This window comes from Mus musculus, chromosome 18 (assembly GCF_000001635.26).
Source record: "Mus musculus strain C57BL/6J chromosome 18, GRCm38.p6 C57BL/6J".
NCBI classification, from domain to species: Eukaryota; Metazoa; Chordata; class Mammalia; order Rodentia; family Muridae; genus Mus; species Mus musculus.
This window is the reverse complement of record NC_000084.6, coordinates 39408257-39421907: the sequence shown is the minus strand read 5'-3', so window position 1 is coordinate 39421907 and position 13651 is coordinate 39408257. Positions and strand designations below refer to the sequence as shown.

The window sequence follows — 13651 nt, the reverse complement described above, 5'->3', positions numbered from 1 at the left end:
TTTACAGATAGCAAAGTGGTTGGCACGTTTATGGCTGCATACACCTAAGCTGCCATCACCCCACCTTTTTAGCAAAAGAAGATGGATGTCAGGAAATTTTAAAAATCTAAATCTGTTAAGAAATAGGAATCCTAAGCAAAGACTCTCGGCTTTCTCTTTTACTATATATTCTACTTTGTGTGCACTTAAATGGACAAAATTGGCCAAAAAATAGCTATTCATAAGTGTTTTTAAATCATTAAAGAGGGTTGAGTGCCCAGGCGTTGATCTGGTCAATGGCTGTCTACTAAAGATCACATCCAAACAAGGCCAACTTGTCAACTCGAGTGTTCCTTATACCTTTATTTCCCATCTAGGATTCAGAAACTTACACCTGGATGACCAAATGACCCTTCTACAGTACTCATGGATGTTTCTCATGGCATTTGCCCTGGGTTGGAGATCATACAGACAAGCAAGTGGAAACCTGCTATGCTTTGCTCCTGATCTGATTATTAATGAGTAAGTTACATGGCCTTAACCCTCCACAAAGAACTATAGCAACTAAGCAGTGCTGACAACAGGAGAAATGGTTTTCCCCAGAGACTAATACATCAGTTGGTTATCCAGTACCATTGGTCATCCCTAGAAGCATGCATACAAGTAACATCATGCATACTGAGCAGGTTTCACTTATGTATTTAGGAATATATATATGAATATACATGCATGAATGTAACAGCAATTCATGCACAAAGTGGCCATCAATTTGAAGGAGAGCAAAAAGAGGAATGTGAAAAGGTTTAGAGAGAGGAAAGGGAAGGGAAGGGGCAAATGACTTTGTAATCTGAGAAAAATGAAAGAATTTTAAAATAAATAAGCAGACTAAAAGACCTGTAAAAAATAACTAATCCCTAATGTTTCCATAAAAGTATGCTGTAAAGATTCCAGAATTAGATAGCTTATTGAGTTCTGAGTATATAAAGGATTCACAATTTTGTTGTTTCAAAACAGCAAAAACCTAGTGTCACATGTAAAGGGTTATTATTGAATAGTCTCTCCATGTTCTCCAACATTCTAGTTCTATAATAGGTTATTGGGAATAGCAGTAGGTATGTTTGCAGCCATGACTTCATAAATTTAAAAACCAACCCAAAATTCAGCTAATATTTTAGACTAGCACTATTTCTTTCTAACTCACATCTGTATTTGTGTCTCCCAGGCAGAGAATGACTCTACCCTGCATGTATGACCAATGTAAACACATGCTGTTTATCTCCACTGAATTACAAAGATTGCAGGTATCCTATGAAGAGTATCTCTGTATGAAAACCTTACTGCTTCTCTCCTCAGGTTGGTGGACCACCTACTCACTTTTAACTTTCATTCTAAATATGGCAAATGCATGTGAAAGTTGTATAACTATTGTGCATATATGTGTATATATATGTATGTGTGTGTGTATATATATATATATATATATATATATATATATATATATATGCCAATTTCATTGTGTTTTCCTAGTAAGATGATTTTTAGAAAGGCAAACTGTAAAAAGGGTATATATATATATTAAGTGTTATCAATATTAGTAAAATAAATAGGTATTGTAGATCTAGGTGTGGGATCTGCCCAGGGATCTCTGGTGATGAGGCTCCATATAGAGTCTTCCTTCCTGCTACCCATTCATCTATATCTATATAAGATGTGGAGAAAGAATGCCAACAGTAATGAGTCTGTCTCTCTACTGTACGAGTGTTTCTAGATAAACAGTGACAGCTACCATGAATGGGGAATAGCTGAGAAAATAATCACAGTTTGTTTTTCAGAACAACCAAATGTTTAAACTTTAGACTTTAGCAAGACTACTTTATATTAAAAGTAAAAAAGTTCAAAAAATTAAAGAATCTTGTCTATATTAGTTAAGTAATAAAAGGAAAGTCATACCTGATATTCTCTTAAAATATACAAAGATCTCTTCAAGTCAGCAATTGAAACAACCCAGTTTTTAAGGACTGGGAATATGCAAAGATGACTTATTAAATAAGATAGAATAAAGACAGTAAGTCTGTCACATTCCATAAGGACATGTCTAGAATGAGCCAATCCAGAGTAGTGAGTACACCAAATACTGGTTGAGGACACAGAGTACAGGAATTCTTTTTCACTGCTGAAAGAATAGCAAAGTGGAATGACCATTTCAGAAGACAGTTTGGTAGTTTCCTATAAAGGCGAACATAGTCTCACCATCTGGTGTAGCAATTGCTTGATCAGTATACAAAGGAAATGAAAACTTATGCAGCATGGATATTTATAGCCAAGCTGTTTGTATCTGGCTCAACTTAGGCGCAATGAGATATATCATCCAGTAGACAAATCAATAAACTGACATATGCAAATGATGGTATTACTCAACACTGAAAAGAAATGGGCTGTTGTGCCAATAAAAAAATATTATTGAATCTTAAATATATACTATTAAAAAAAGTAATTTCTTAAAAAGAATCTCATCAACTCTAAGAAACAGATGGAGGCAGATGAGATGACTTGTGTAAAATGGAAGCTCAACATGCCCAGCAAGCCAACTTTCCTCAGAAATTTTACAGGTGCTTGTGGTGAAGATAAGAGGAAAACTCTCCCGTTTTTATGTCAGTTAGAAAGGGGGATAAACTGTTGGAGGTACATGTAGTATTTCCAAAGCAAAAGCAAGGCCTGCCCTATAAGAGAACCTCATCAAGACCTTATCTGACATGGAGCAAAGGCAAATAAAGGATTCTAGACCCTTATAATAGCCCTCCTGACTTCACAGGGAAGAAAAGGGGAAAATGGGTTTCCAGGAAGCATTTGGGTGCAGTAAAAGTGAAATGTAATCTTAAGAGAAAACATTTCATTGGAGCCTTGCTTACAGTTCCCAGAGCTTAGCTTAGTTCATTATCGTGATGGCAGGCAAGCATGATTCTGGAAAAGTAGCTGAGTGCTACACTCTGATCGGCAAGCAGAGAGAGAAAGAGAGTAGCACTGGGCCTGTTGTGGACTTTTGAGACCTCAAAGCTTATCCTACAGTGTCACACAGTAACAGGGCCACACCTACTCAAATAAGAGCACACCTCCCAATCCTTCTAATCCTTTCATAGCTCCCCTCCCTGGTAACTAAGCCTATGGGACCATTCTTATTCAAACCACCACAGTGCAGATAACCAACATTAAACACAGTCCAGAGCCTAGCCAGATTACCATACTATCTTCCACCAAATGTCTTAATTCCATCAGTTCTGATACTCCTTGTCTAGCTTTCAATAAAAAACAAAGCCAGCATTAAATCTGCCCCAAACCACTGGCATTATCACATTGGAATTTAAAATAACTGCAATATTTTTGCTAAGGACACTACAGGAAAAATAAAGACCACATGAGAATTATGAATGAAGAGTCATAGAAGCTAAGGAGGTTCCTCTAAGGGAGCACTAGAGATAACAGATGCTGAAATGATAATGCACAGTGCTCCTAGCAGGCAGACCATCAGTTGTCATATAACCAAGAAAGAGTGAGCATAGGGCAACAAAAACCTCCTAGACTCAAATAAAAAGAGGGAAAAGAATAAAAAAAAGGTGTAGAGAGATCATAAAAAATATTTTAAGTAATAAAAGTTCAAAAATTTCTAAAATTAGTTATATGTACCAAAATGTGGATGCAGGATGCTCAAGGATAACCAAGCAAAGAAAAACAATAACAACAAAAAAATCTATATTTTGGCATATCCTCTTCAAATTATAAAAAAAAAAAAGATTTTTTACCCTGAGTTATGGTTTTAAAACAGCAATGACAACAACCAGACTTCTTATCAGAAATCATGCAAGTAAGAATGTGAAGTAAATAGTTAGAAATGAAAGCAAACAACCCACCAGTCCTGAGACAATAGATCCAACAGAATTACCTCTCAGAAGTGAGGAAGATGGTGCCATGCACAGTAGTAGACACCTAGAATTCTAGCACTCCAGAGACTAAGGACTGAAATTCAAGCCAGCCATGGCTACCTATCAAGACTGTCTCAAGAAATAAAGTAATGGGTAAAATAAAAACATTCTCAAACAAATGTGTCTTTTTAAAGGGATTTTGTGGTCATCTTTACATCTGTCCTACATGAGCTATTTTAAAAATTGTTCAGAAGAGAGGAAAATATGTCAGAATTATGTGCTGCATAAGAAAGAGATTATAGCTGGGCAGTGGTGGCGCACGCCTTTAATCCCGGCACTTGGGAGGCAGAGGCAGGTGGATTTCTGAGTTCGAGACCAGCCTGGTCTACAGAGTTCCAGGACAGCCAGGGCTACACAGAGAAACCCTGTCTCGGAAAAAGAAAGAAAGAAAAGGAAGGAAAGAAGGAAGGGAGGGAGGGAGGGAGGGATTTTAATAGAAAAGGGATGCCTGAGAGTAAAATGTCAATTTTCTTCTTAATGTTACATAACTGTTATAGTGATAATAATCAGGTATCAGGGGATCTGGAGAGGTGGCTCAGCAGTTCCCAGCACCCACATAACCACTCAGAACTGTCTAACTCAGGTCCCAGTGATCCATTGCCTACTTCTAACTTCTGGGGTACATACTTGTGGTGTACAAACATACATCAGGCAAAACACTCATGCACACAGATACACACACACACACACACACACACACACACTTTTATTTATCTTACAAATTAACAATCGCAGACTATGTGATTGAAATACAGGCATATGTACAATGAATGACAGAGGTATTGTAGTTAAGTTAGGAGGGAAATTTCAGATACACTCTGGCATTGACTTTGCCTGTTAGAGTAGTTCTAGTGTATTTCGGAAGGGAGAACAGGTTAGTTGTAAATGTGTACTGCAGATGACAGAGCAGTCACTAAGAGTTCAAACTGTCAAAGGGAACACGCAATCATGAGCATGTCTGGGACACTGAAGGCTGATGGGAGTCTCCAGAGTCTAGTGGTTGAAAGTGTGCACCACAGGCAGGGTCCCCAGCTTCCCCAAACCTGATGTGCTTGGTCAGAACAGAAGCACCTCTCGGGGCCAAGCTAAGGGGGAAGCTCCTTCCCCTCCTCGGGGCAAAGTTGGAAAAACTGCTAAGTGTGAGCAAAGGCAATCCCCAGAAACAAAAAAGCAAAATGGATTCTTGGTGCAAAACTAGTAGCAAGAGCACAGGTCTGCTTCAGTGAGCTCCTTGGGGCTGTTTCTAAAATGTGTTCATGGGAGGCACATCTGCTAAGGAATGAAAAACTGAAGACAACAAGAAAGAGGAATGGAAACCAGCATTTCCTCCTAGGGAGATTAAGTTCAGTATAATGGAGAAAGAAGGAAGGAGAAGAAAGCCTGGAAGGAGAATGACAGACTTAATTCCCTGGTGACACTGCAGACGCTGGGGAGATGTGCGGCAGCAATGATACAATCTAGGGAAAGCCTGCTGAACGGAAGAAGAAGGACAGCGAGAGTTGTGCCCACAGCGATAAGGGAGACAGGTTCAGTAAAAAGGACAGCTGTGAAGCTTTCAAATCAGAGGAAGATGATTAATAATGAAGTGGATCTCCTTCAGTGTGTTCTTGTCAATGAAGTATTTAAACAACTCCCTTCAAAGAAAAAGACTGAAATCAAAGGCTCTATAGAAGTGCTTCTAAACTCTCTAGCCGTTTGCTTTGTAATAGTTAACACACAGTACAGACACCCTTTCCTGGAGGTACTGACCTCACCTGGTACAGTATGAAGGTTGTAAAATGGAAGATTGTTTAAAGCGGGTTCTCACTGGTACACATCACAAATTAGCTATACACAGGATGACACGGTTTGCATCCTCGGGTGTCGTCACCGCTCCCGTTATAAGATGGGAGACATTTGGATCTCCCATGGTTATGAACCCCAATTCTCAGTTAGCCTATACTTTCACTTAGCTATAGTCCCACCATCCTTTGAGAATGCATGAATTTTAGAGTGTATTGAATGTACATTGTAACGATGAAATACGCATGAAATGTGCTACTTAGTACAAGACAAGTTAAAAAAAGGAAAATTTAACTGACTTCATCTTACCTTTTAGTTCCTAAGGAAGGTCTGAAGAGCCAAGAGTTATTTGATGAGATTCGAATGACTTATATCAAAGAGCTAGGAAAAGCCATTGTCAAAAGGGAAGGAAACTCCAGTCAGAATTGGCAGCGGTTTTATCAACTGACAAAACTTTTGGACTCCATGCATGATGTAAGTACCAAACATAAATCCAAAACAACAGCAAAAAAGAAAAAGTAGGTTGGGGTGGTGGCAGATGCCTTTAATCACAGCAGACACAGAGGTAGAGCAAGTAGATGTCTATGAGTCTGAGGCTGCTCTACATAGGGAATGCCAGGACAGTCAGAGATACGTAAGAGATCCTATCTCAAAAGCCCAAAGACAGAGACAGAGAGAGACAGAGACAGAAGAACATTGTAGGTCCTAGGTTATGGTTTAATTAGTGTATGTGTATAGTTATATACCAATCAGTCATTATAGTGATTATTCAAGATAAATAATTTTTTACACATTTCTCTTAAGTCTTACTAGTCTGGTCATTTGCGTAAAGATGACTCTGTTAGTACAGAGTTCAGTAGCTCCTGATTTTAAGTATCCCTGAAGTACATGAATGAGCTATCAGATTACACTAGTTTCACCTCCCTGTGTATCAGTACTGGTGCAGTCTCCTTTGAGCCTGCTGCCTCGTCTCCTGACTGCTGGGATCACAGGCATGCCAGGCTTCATTCTGCACACAGTTTAAGATGCCTTTTGTTCTTATGTGCTTATTTTATTTAAATTATTTTCTTATCTGAGGAATTCCAACAAAGATTGGTATATTTGTGATCAAATTGTTAAAATGGCCAGTAGGGCAGGAATGCAGGATCTATATACCAGGTCTTCTGTGTGTATATTACGACTTTCAGTTTAGTGTGTCTGGGATTCTGGAGTGTGGGAACCAGTAGGTCCCTGACTCTTGTTCCTGTTCTTGGGTTCTCCTTTTTCTCTTTGTCTTTTCCAACAATATGATGGTTTTTATTTTATTTTGCTATGTTTTATTTTATTATCACCTCTTAGAAGCACAATCTTTTTAATAAGAGGAGAAGTTGAGAGGAACTGGGAGGGTAAGCCACAATCAAGATACATTACATGAGAAAAGAATTTATTTTCAGTAAACAAAAAAATATGTCAAGACTTGGTGTGGGGAGCCGAGAGATATGAGCCATTCGCAGTTATGCTTTGAAGCCTCACCATTACCGTATCTTCTCTTGCAGGTGGTTGAAAATCTCCTTAGCTACTGCTTCCAAACATTTTTGGATAAGTCCATGAGTATTGAATTCCCAGAGATGTTAGCTGAAATCATCACTAATCAGATACCAAAATACTCAAATGGAAATATCAAAAAGCTTCTGTTTCATCAGAAATGACTGCCTTACTAAGAAAGGCTGCCTTAAAGAAAGTTGAATTTATAGCTTTTACTGTACAAACTTATCAACTTGTCTTGTAGATGTTTTGTCGTTCTTTTTGTTTGTCTTGTTTGTTTTCTATACGCACTACATGTGGTCTCTAGAGGGCCAAGACTTGGCAACAGAAGCAGATGAGCCATCACTTTTCAGTGACAGGAAAGCAGACAGTGATGTGCATTGGCTGGTGTATCACAGAAACTAGAACAGTTAGTGGAGACATGTCCACTATCAGAGAAGGACCGCACCTGAACCACCAGTGCCCAAAGTCCATGTGATCAACTTTCTGCTCAACTTTCAGTTGGCTGGATAACACTTTCTAGACTTTTCTGTTGGTGTATTTTTCCCATGTATAGTTAGGATAGCATTTTGATTTATGCATGGAAACCTGAAAAAAGTTTACACGTGTATATCAGAAAAGGGAAGTTGTGCCTTTTATAGCTATTACTGTCTGGTTTTAACAATTTCCTTTATATTCAGTGAACTATGCTTGCTCGTTTTTCTTAAATAATTTTTGTATTCTAGTTATTGTATAGCTGTTTAAGATGGGCAGCTGCCTCACAGCTCTCCTAGACGCTAACATTAATTTCCGTGTGAAAATGGGTCGGTGCTCCTACCCTGATGGCACTCAGCTATCAGAAGACCACAGAAATTGACTCAGATCTCCAGTATTCTTGTCAAAAGCTCTTACTCTGTATATATCTGCTTCCATGGGGAATTATATAGGTTGTGCAGATTAACCGTCCTAACTGGTATAGAGCACCTAGTCCAGTGACCTGCTGGGTAAACTGTGGATGATGGTTACAAAAGACTAATTGTAAAACAGTGCCCACCAACAGGCCCCGTTTGCACCCAATGCACCATCTCTTCAGTGGTGCGATAGCAACAAAGTTTGTAACTCAGCTCTTTCAGGACCTTCGGGAGTAGTTTGTGTAACATTTTAAAATGTATTATTCCAGATAACCAGCTGTGATAAAGCCGAGAGATTGTTTTAATCAGACCAAGTAACTTCTCTCATTAAACGTTACCCTCAACTAAGTCTCTAATATGGCAAGAATGGCTAGACACCCATTTTCACATCCCACCTGTCACCAATTGGTCTAGCTTTCCTGGTGGTACAGGAAAATCAGCTACTGATTTTTTGTTATTTAGAACTGAATGTCAGGCATCCATGTTTGTCCAACTATACATCCCTACATGTGCCATAGAATCTAACACAAGTCTTGTGAACTTCTTCACACTGAGAGTTATCATTTTAAACAAAACAGAAGCTGTAGTAGCCCTTTCTGTGTGCACCTTACCAACTTTCTGTGACTCAAAGCTTAACACACTTACTAAGCCACAAGAAATCTGATTTCTACTTAAGGTGGCCAAATTATTTGTGTAATAGAAAACTGAAAATCTAATATTAAAAATATGAAACTTCTAATATATTTTTATATTTAGTTCTAGTTTCAGATATATATCATATTGGTATTCACTAATCTGGGAAGGGAAGGGCTACTGCAGCTGTACATGCAATTTATTAACATGATTGTAAAATAGCTGTATAGTGTAAAATAAGAATGATTTTTAGATGAGATTGTTTTATCATGACATGTTATATATTTTTTGTAGGGGTCAAAGAAATGTTGATGGATATCCTATAAGATTTATAGTATATAAGAGCATCCATACAGGCCTCAGTGGTCTTGGAAATTAAAACAGGTTTGCTCTAAGCTAGGGAGAGGGAGCTGGGACTGGCCCTGTGTGCAGTGCAGGTCCTGAGGGTTTGACCCGATCAGATCACAGGGGAACTAATTCCCTCCCATCTAACCATCCTCATCCGACCATGGCCCTGTCAGTGCAGGCTGGCTTTATTAAATCCAGGACAGAAAGGTGGCGCTTATGTACTTAGAGGCACCGTCCAGTAACAGGGTTGTTCCCACATGCAGCCTCCGCACGGGTTAACAGAAACAGAGGCTTTAGAAGTTTGGCAATAATGTGCATAGAGGTTCCAGCAATATGTAAATACTAAAGAATCGCATAGGAAGCCAATAATACACTAATCCTCTCCATCCTACAAGAGTCCATTTCCAAGTAAGATGAGGACATGTTTATGTTTTCTTTGAATGCTTTTTGAATGTTGTTATTTTCAGTATTTTGCAGAAATTATTTAATAAAAAAAAGTATAATCATTTGCTTTTTGAATTCTCTCTAAAAGGGAATGTTCAGTTTGTAATGGTTTAAATTGGTCTCAAAGTACTTTAAAATAATTGTAACCCAGCTGGATGTGAAATTTATGGTGCCTAAGAAATACCACTTGAAGATTATCAATGACAGTGTTAAGTTTCAAAATGAGCTTCTCAAAAATAGATTATTGTACATTTATGGAATGTTATATGGTTAAACCCAAAAAGCACATCACACATAAATCTGCTTTCAGTTCCAACCAGCTTGGCTTTCAAAAATAGAGCTCCAAAAAAAAAAAAGGAAAAAAAAGATATATATGCTTTGTTATTAACAGAAGGCAGCAGACATTCATAAAACTACTATCGGAAGTTTTCCATTAGATGTATAAAGAGCTATCCTTTGGTATGTGGGAAAGAAGAAAGCTGTCATAATTCTGATTGAGTATAAGTGAGAGAGATACGGTACTGTTTGAGAGCAGCTCCTTTTCTGCGTGTGGCTTCATACCGTTCCAAACTATGTAGATTTTATAATAGCTTCAGTGAGAATTGGTAACATGCCTGTATGACTCACAACAGATCTTGAAAACTATCTTTAATTACTGGTAGGACAAAAAGGGACATTCTGGTTATTTTAGGCACTGGCTTGGAACACTGTATATGCAGAAGAAAGAAGACAGGCAATCTGGGGAAAGGAAGGGGACCTGGGAAGCACTGCCTTCTTTAAGGAAAGACACACCAATAGATGAGATCATCCCAAAGGCACAGGGACCACAGAGTGTGAGTCCTTAGTGACGAGTCAGGTGAGCTCTGGTGAGCTTGGAGAAGCCAGCCCCACCAGCAGAGCAGGCACGGCAGGGATGGGACAAGCAGGGACGACAATTCCAGCTGGACACTGGTCCCAGTATTTTGCTCCCTCTTATATACCGTGAGGCAGTATCACCGTGGGATGAACCATGGTAGCACGTTTTGATCTGTCAGCACTCAAGGATCATGGTAGCCTTCGGGAGCTTTAGGTTTTGGTTGGTCACCCCAACGATCAGCTGTAGTTGAATGTGTTTCTTATGTGCCTGGTTTCAGTGTTAGAAGGTGAAATAGAGTGTGCAAAGGACACTGCAAACCACTTCGGATGGAAGTTTTCTCATTTTCCAGACTATTTTCGGTCAGCCTGGTCTATCAAGATCGGTAACCAGGTCTTCAGGAAAGGGTTGGCTTCTATCTAGGACATGCCTGAAAGGATTTTATTTTCTGATAAATGGCTGTATGAAAATACCCTCCTAAATACCCTGCTTAACTACATATAGATTTCAGTGTGTCAATATTCTATTTTGTATATTAAACAAATGCTATATAATGGGGACAAATCTATATTATACTGTGTATGGCATTATTAAGAAGCTTTTTCATTATTTTTTATCACAGTAATTTTTAAATGTGTAAAAATTAAAAACCAGTGACTCCTGTTTAAAAATAAAAGTTGTAGTTTTTTATTCATGCTGAATAACCTGTAGTTTAAAAACCTGTCTTTCTACTACACAGTGAGATGTCAGACTGTAAAGTTTTGTGTGGAAATGTTTAACTTTTATTTTTCATTTCAATTTGCTGTTCTGGTATTACCAAACCACACATTTGTAATGAATTGGCAGTAAATGTTAGTCAGCCATTTACAGCAATGCCAAATATGGATAAACATCATAATAAAAGTATCTGCTTTTTCATTATGTGACTCCCAACATGTTTTCATAGAACTTGTGCAGTTACAACCATTCTTGGGTTTTGTTTTGTTTTTTTTTCTCTTCATTCCACTCACAGCAAAGTTGCCACTTGAAGGAACGTAAGATGCTGAGGTGGGCATGTCAGTGCCGGTTTGGCCGCTAGTGTGTGCGGAGAGATGACACTTATTCAAAAGCGTACCCTGATGCCGACAGCTCTAAAGGTCTTCTCACCTATCTGCAGAGGTCACATGGTTATGACTCCCCAGGGGAATCTGGGGAACACACAGAAGCACAGGAGAAACTGATGCCTGTAACTGCTTCAAAGATGCCATTCTTGGTAAACAAATGTTATCTCATAGCACAATTAATCTCTTAGTTTAAAATCCACCGTGCTCTTAGAAATACACATAAGTAAACACAGCAAATGTCTAACACAGAAGATAAAGGCGTGGTGGAGTCACCATTTATCTTTACACTTTACTCGGTAGCTTCTAAAACATTATGTTTTCTATATCTCCCACAGTATAGCACTATCGCTTATGAAAAAAGCCATTCTAATTTAAAGAGTAAAATTGCCTTATCTCATACACTCCATCTACTGGCTGCATGCCTACTATATAAATATAAGGAAATGACAACACTTAGATACTTAAGACCATGAGATTGGGATGTCCGGAACCACCTTTCTCAGTGTCTTAAAGTACAACAGATGCACCAGATACGGCTCAGTGGTCTACAGTTTGCATTTGCATATGCATCTACAGAGCCCAGAAGAGAATAGTGTCTTCCTCTTATTGCTCTCTGCCATATTCTCTTGAGACAAGGTCTCTCAGTAGTTCAGCTAGACCAACTAGCTAGTGAGCGCCCAGGATCTTCCCGTCTGCCCTGCAGTGCTGGGCTTACAGGCAGCTGTAGCCATGTCCAGTTTGTGGACTCTGGGTATTCAAATTCAGATGCCCACGCTTGCCGAGCAAGAGTTCTTACTGAGCCACACAGTTCACCCGTACCTATTCTTGTTGTACTATTTACTCTCAAGTATAAACCTGGTTTTGTAAAGTTCCTTTGCACACGCTATACTAGTTAGTCTTCACTCAATGAATAAAGTGAAGACATTGATGCTAGTAACTCAATTAGTAAAACTGCACTGGAAACCTGTGTGAGGAAGCCATTTGGTTACCAAGTCTCAGATAGCAAGTCTCAGGCAGCGTCTCAGACAACATATTTTCTGCTTTTCTCTACTGCTTCACTGAGCACTTACTATGTCTCAGACACCATGTTTTTTTTTAACATATTATTTAATCTTTGCAGCCCTTTAAAGCAATATTCTTATTCTCATACATATGAGGACAGAATAGTTTGAAAAAAAAATGGGTAGTCTTCCAAGACTTAACAAAGCTTGGGAATGGCTAAGTAAAACGTGACGACAGTGGGCATCTGGCTCAGGGGTTCGCGTTCTTAAGCACTTCCGGGGAGAGAGGGATGTGAAGCTTCTAAATGCAGCAGCTGAGCCTTGTGTCCCTGTCCTCCGACATGAGCTCAATCCCATTTGCTACTGCATCCATTTTTTAAATTCTTTATTTTGAGATTGTAGTTGTGTCATTCTCCCTTCCCTCTCCTCCCTCAAGCCCTTCTTTCTTTTCTTCAAACTCATGGCCTTTTTCTCATTAGCATTGTTGTGTGTGTGTGTGTGTGTGTGTGTGTGTGTTGGAGCAGATGCCATCTTTCTTAGATATATAAGCATAACCTACTCAATCATACGAATGACCTGTATGTATGTTTGGACCCCTAGAGGATGAGGGTGAAAAACTAACTCCAGAGAGATTACAGAAAACTCTTTGGTTTTTCAAATATACAAGGAATCTGCGTGTCACTTAACAGCGCTCACAGCAAATCAACTAACCTCCAGGCAGAAGAAGATAAAGAGCTTACAGTTACACTGAGGAGGAGGAAAGATGTTAGCAAGTGAAAGCTCTGATTCAAGCCAAATCTGACCCCACTGTAACAACAACAACTTCTAGCTAAACCTTGGATATAAAAAACAAAATCAAAAACACTTGAAAGGCTGAAAATGCAGCACTAGCTGAATAGTTTGTAGACTTTGTTCATCTTGAGAGTGGCTCCCAACAGCTTTTATAGAATCTTCTATTAAGACTCTTGTAAATTAATTCATTTGTTTTTTAAAAGTCTCTTGCCTGCAGGCTGCATCAAGCTCCCTGTTTCTTGGTTAAAATGAGATAGTGCAGGGCTAAAGGGAACACTTTACTCTGTTCGTTTCTAGAACTGAAGAAACTGAGCAGTTCATCTAG

General features: G+C 38.9%; 1 protein-coding gene across 15 annotated transcripts in view; it reads left to right on the top strand.

The window, feature by feature from the left end:
- The window catches only part of Nr3c1 (nuclear receptor subfamily 3, group C, member 1), a 108877-nt gene extending 97514 nt beyond the window's left edge, over positions 1–11363 (top strand). For 5 of the 15 annotated variants that reach the window (NM_001361212.1, NM_001361210.1, NM_001361209.1 and 2 more), the window contains exons 6-9: positions 357–501; positions 1202–1332; positions 6055–6212; positions 7274–11363. In NM_001361212.1, the coding sequence (NP_001348141.1) occupies positions 357–501; positions 1202–1332; positions 6055–6212; positions 7274–7426 (587 nt within the window). In that variant the 3' untranslated portion in view covers positions 7427–11363. The remainder of the gene's footprint in view (positions 1–356; positions 502–1201; positions 1333–6054; positions 6213–7273) is intronic. The other 10 variants (XM_006525662.2, XM_006525664.2, XM_006525659.4 and 7 more) reach the window with 5 other exon arrangements.
- Positions 11364–13651: the final 2288 nt, after the last annotated feature.